Source organism: Asparagus officinalis, chromosome 5 (genome assembly GCF_001876935.1).
Source record: "Asparagus officinalis chromosome 5, Aspof.V1, whole genome shotgun sequence".
In the NCBI taxonomy this organism is placed as follows: domain Eukaryota; kingdom Viridiplantae; phylum Streptophyta; class Magnoliopsida; order Asparagales; family Asparagaceae; genus Asparagus; species Asparagus officinalis.
Genome location: NC_033798.1, coordinates 121,154,979 through 121,160,473, shown reverse-complemented (window position 1 = coordinate 121,160,473; position 5,495 = coordinate 121,154,979). Strand labels below are relative to the sequence as shown.

The window sequence follows — 5,495 nt, the reverse complement described above, 5'->3', positions numbered from 1 at the left end:
ATCAGAACACTCCCATCATGCGGCGTGTTCTGATAAGTTGGGGGGTTGGGGGGAGTAAAATATCGACACCGTCTTCCTACTATGTGCATTGTGTTGTTGAGAATGCCCTGCACTATGTGGGACGTTCTGATATGATGCGACTCCAAAATGTTATGGTCTAATGACAGGTGTTGTAGGATCGAGCTTGGTGGTACTAAGGTTTGGTTGAAAAAACTCGCATAGAGTTTATATATATAGGCCAGAGGTTCAAATTCTTTCTTGCCTAGATTAGAAAGAGTTGAAGCTAGACCGTGCTCAACTCTACATAATGTAATATTAGAAGCTATTTGGCTCATCAATTGTATTTTGATGCATGTCAGGAATCTAGAAAAAAAATCATACTTTAAGTTGAGAATATGTGACTAAAATTATAAATTTGGATAAAATTAATAAAATTTTAGGGAATCACAATTAATGCATCTGTCTTATGTGGCAATTCCAAATCCATGACATGAAAAATTAACAAACAAACAATGTAATAGGGGCTCTTAATTTCTATAAGAACCTGAAAATAAAATAGTACAAGATTTTAAAGTGACAGCTTAACCCCTTCACTACAATGTTAATAAATTTAACTTAGATAAAACCTATGGGTCAGCTCTTTATAATTAGAACAAGTTATAATTTAGAGTCTGTTGGTTTACACAAATTAGACAAAAATAATCTAATTTGTTTTAATTTACTTTTGAGCATCTAGACTTGATCTAGTTGTTGACCAAGGGGGTTGGTCCACAACTAAGAGCATGTTGAAAACTCATCGAAGTGGCTTATTTAACATGTTTTGTAAGTAGCTTGTTTTGGCTTATGAGCCATCAAAAAACAAGTCGGTTATTTTTTGTGGCTTCATAAGCCACAAAGTGACCAAGTAAATGACCGATGTACCTCTGATCATTTCAAAAAAATCCAAAATCCATAAATATTTTTAATTAATTTGGCAATAGCAATAGCTTATAAATCTATTTGCCAAATATTCTACTATTAAAAATGGATTATGATCCACTGAATCACTTTGGCTTTTAAGCAAAGTAAATTATAATTCAAAGTTACCAAACATACTCTAAACCAATTCACCCCCATAACCATTTTAACAATCAAATAGGACCACCACACACAAGTGTGTGAAATTAATTGCCTAAAGAGGTGTTTGGATGGAGGGTAGAGAAGGGAATGAGAAAAAAAAATTTGAGTTTAACCTTGTTTGGGAGTGTTATTGGGAAGGTAGAGGAGGGAAAAGTGGGAAAATTTTAGGCTAAAATCCTATACCCCAAATCGGGCGTTAAAGGAGGGGAAGGGAAAATTGACAATTTCCCTTCCCTTCCCTATCGTTCTTTCCCTTCCCTTTGTAAGCTCCCAGACAGACTATAAAACTAGCCATCTCATCCTCGTTAGGAGAAAAAAACTCAAGAAATTCATATTTATTGAATAAATTACAAAATACAAAATATCTATGTTGAATTAATTCTCAGAAAGAGCATCAACCAAATAAAAAAGAGAATAGTTATTTACATATACTAGTATTAAGTTTGTGCATTGCTACGGGTATTATTTATCAAGGTATATCTGCCGTCAAATTGATAATATAGTTTTTATATATATCTATTTATAAAAATTTCAACATTAATTTTTTACTATTATTTACAAAGTGAAATTTCAAACTAGTTAACAAAATAATACACAAATTAGCAATTTTATTAATTTTCTATAATAGAGTCAGGAAAGGTTTATATTTATGAAATGTACTGTAAAGGTTAAATTCATCATTTGCAAGAAAAAAAAGAAATGAACACTATTTCAAGGCATAAAAAAATTTTACTTTAGCTTGAACAGTGGATGAAGGACTAAAAATTTCATGGTTCTATATAAAGCATGCCTAAGATTCGAAAATTACAGTGTATATAAACATTGTTTATGGGGAAAAAAAATCATTCCAATGCGTACAACATGGCTAAGGCTGAAAAGTTTACTATAGGATGAACAGTACTTGAATATCAAATTTTGGGTTTTTCTTTTAAGTTATGAGCAGTAGATAGTTATTAAATCATGAGTATTTATAAAATTACTCATGAAATATTAATATTTGCAGAACTATATCTTAAATCATCAATATTGAAAAAAAAAACCCATATCAACCAATCATCAACCTTGATAGGCTATTTTTAACTTCAATGTAAAAAAATATCAAAAAATAACAGTAAAAAAAATTTGTTAGGCTAAAGAAAGTCAATTTTTTTTTGCTTATTGAGATGATACTTTGTTAATTTTAGGGGTATGTGAAGGTTGATGCTTCGAGTGTGATTTTGCAAATACTGAAATTTAGGGGGTATTTCTGCCAACATTCCGGATTTTAGGGTATACGTACAAATGATCCGGAAGAAACACGACAACAGCCATTGCGTCGGGACCGAGGAGTCAGCAACGTCTATCGATCACCGCCCATAAATACCGGCACCTAGCAATTTATTTTGTTTTCGGCCGACATAAAAAACAATAATAATAAGAGAGAAAAAAACGATAAAGGAGCAGAGAGGCAATGGAGAAGGAATCAGCAGAGAAGAGGAGAGTTTGTGTGACGGGCGCAGGAGGCTTCATCGCTTCATGGCTCGTCAAGCTCCTCCTCTCCAAAGGCTACATGGTTCATGGAACTGTCAGAGACCCAAGTAACCAATTTCTCTTCTTTTTGTTTTGAAATTTTCTTTGATGGGCTTCTAGTAGTTTCGTTGCGGATTGCTGGCACGCATGTAAATATTTTGTGGGGTTTTCCCAGGAATTGCAATTTTAGTTAGATAGTGTGACCTTGATGCATGTTAGTGTACATTTGAGGCTAAGAACTTGGGTATTAACTATCTGAGGAAATTGGGTCTAGGGCTTCTTTTAATTTTACCTCTTCTTGTTGTATCATGATTTTTTAGGTTCTTAAATCAGGAAAATCTTGCTAAGTACCAGTAGTGTGTTCTTTTTTATTATTATTAAATTTTTTCTTTTAAAAAAACCATCTTGGTTCCTTAAATCCAGTTTCTGCTGTAAGTGTCCATACAGGTCAAGTAGAAACTCAGGTATTGTGTTCCTTTGGTTCAATTTTTATTCAGATTGCCTGCCTCGATTCATATTTGAGACGAAATTTGTTCCATTTCCAATTTATAGTCAGCTAATTTCTGCCACAAAAATGGTTTCTAGGTGATGAAAAGAATGCTCACTTGAAGAATCTGGATGGAGCCTTAGAAAACCTGCAACTGTTTAAGGCAGACTTGCTCGACTACAATGCAGTGGCTGCTGCTATTGCAGGCTGTGAAGGGGTTTTCCACGTCGCTAGTCCTGTTCCTCCGACCAAAGTGCTCAATCCCGAGGCAATAATCCTACACATCTTGATTCCATAGCTTTTATTAGGATGAATTTCACACAATTAACATGGAATATTATTAGGGCTTTTTGCAGGAAGCTATCCTAAACTAGAAAATTTGTGTATATTTTTTCCGCACTAAACTACCATGTCTAGCTGCTCTAGTGGAAGTTGGCACATACTAATGCCGTTGTTGTCTGTTCTGTTGATTTCAATAAAATAATTTATGAGCACTTCCTGCAAAACTTCTTATAGTGTATGTTAGTTTTGCAAAGATATCCCTTCTTATTAGCACTTATCTGCTTGATAAAATACTCCAGTCTACCAACTTATGCATCTGATGCAAATATTTGTAGTTTTGATAGAAATTTAAATTTCAAAGACAGTTGATCTCATGTATCTGTACTAACGTGCCTTGGCCCATCAGATACCATTGAATCAGTTTCATATCTATTAAGCAAATTATGGAATTATGTCAAATTAAGAGGTAGCATGTTTTGTTTCATATGTTACTAGTTTTTTCTCGCATTAATTTGGGCTTTTTGAGAAAACAATACTGAATGCTATCTACTATCTTTATTAATATACTTTCGTCCTAAATCCGTTGGCCATGTTTAAAGTATAAATTTCTATTCTTTGATGTAATACATCAAGGAGTAGTCCCCTGTATCTTAGTAACTATCACATGTCAGGTAGGGGCATGTCGCTGCTCCTTAATCTCAGGTTGTGTTTGGCAACTCTAGAGAATCAGTTTTAGTGGATAGAAGTATGGTCCAAAAGCTAGTTTTTAGTTTGGCAAAACTTGGTCCACATATATGAACGAGTATTTTCAGTTCAAATTCTAGCCCTTAAACTAGTTTTCTTTTAGACCGTCCCCTACATGGACCTGACTTTAACATAATTAGGAAAACTAGTCCAAACCCAATCTTATTTTGGGATTGCCAAACACAACCTAACTAACATATTGATGGTTAATGAATAAGGTTATATCTTGTTGAAATGTACTAATCAACCCTACAACAAAGGTAAATGATGATCTTGTCTCTTATTCAATCAAAGCACCATCAGTTACATTGATTTTGTATTCATCTTGGTCTAACTTCGGAATTTTCAGGTAGAATTACTTGCTCCTGCTGTAGAGGGCACACTGATCGTGCTTAAAGTGTGTTCTGAGGTTAAAGTCAAAAGGGTTATTGTGGTTTCCTCGGTTGTTTCTGTTTTAATGAATCCAAAGTGGCCCAAAGACAAGGTTATGGATGAGGAATGTTGGTCAGACAGTGAGTATTGCAGGACAACTGAGGTAAATGTCATGTAATATTTAAGACTTTGTACACTTAGTGATATCTAGTAGCATTGTAGGGGGTTTGCTTACTTGCAACTTATTAAGAAGGTGTTTGGGATTAGGCCTGTCCATTTGGGCTTTAGCCTGGAAGGCGGGGCCCAGCAGGGTTCCAGGCCCAGGTCCGAGTCGTGTCACCGAAGCCCAACCCGGGCCTAACTGGCCTAGGTTCTGAGGGTCCGAGTAGAGAAACTCGGTTTTGGGTCGACCTGCGAGTTAGGGAGCCCAAACAGCTCCCTACGTAACTCATTGGAACCGGGTCGAGCTCAAAAGCCCGGCCTAGCCCGGTCCTAGCCCGATTCTAGCCGTTGGATCGAGCGGCCCAGACCCGGTCCGACCATTGCAATCGGGCGGCCCGGATCCGGCCTGGACCCGACCTGGATCCGGCCCGGTTTAGGTAGATCAAAATAGCAAAAATGGCTATATTTTGGTCAAACGAAAGAAAGAAAGAAAAAACCGGGCCGGCTCAGTACCCGGTCTACATCTACCCGGATCCGACCTGGACTGGGCCCTCCGGGCTCAAGTTTGGGTAGGGCTTTTTGCCCGGCTGGATCCAAAAATCTAGGCCGGACCAGGTTGGCTGGTCTGTTTGGACAGACCTATTTGGGAGAACTTTTTTTTGTTAAAGTAGCTTTTAAGTTAGATTTCCATACCTACATGTTTGGAAACATTCCAAATAAGCTAAGCTTTTAAGTCTGTTAGAAAATAAAATTATAATATCCAGTCCTCACTAGTCACCACAACTTCGGAGTCTTGGTATGTCAGGGTCCTTGGACATTG

At 36.6% G+C, this 5,495-nt stretch overlaps 1 protein-coding gene across 1 annotated transcript in view; it reads left to right on the top strand.

Moving 5' to 3' along the window:
• The window catches only part of LOC109840994 (cinnamoyl-CoA reductase 2-like), a 7,609-nt gene continuing 4,554 nt past the window's right edge, over positions 2,441-5,495 (top strand). Inside the window, exons 1-3 of the mRNA XM_020409835.1 lie at positions 2,441-2,696; positions 3,214-3,383; positions 4,491-4,676. Of these exons, the coding sequence (XP_020265424.1) occupies positions 2,570-2,696; positions 3,214-3,383; positions 4,491-4,676 (483 nt within the window). The 5' untranslated portion in view covers positions 2,441-2,569. The remainder of the gene's footprint in view (positions 2,697-3,213; positions 3,384-4,490; positions 4,677-5,495) is intronic.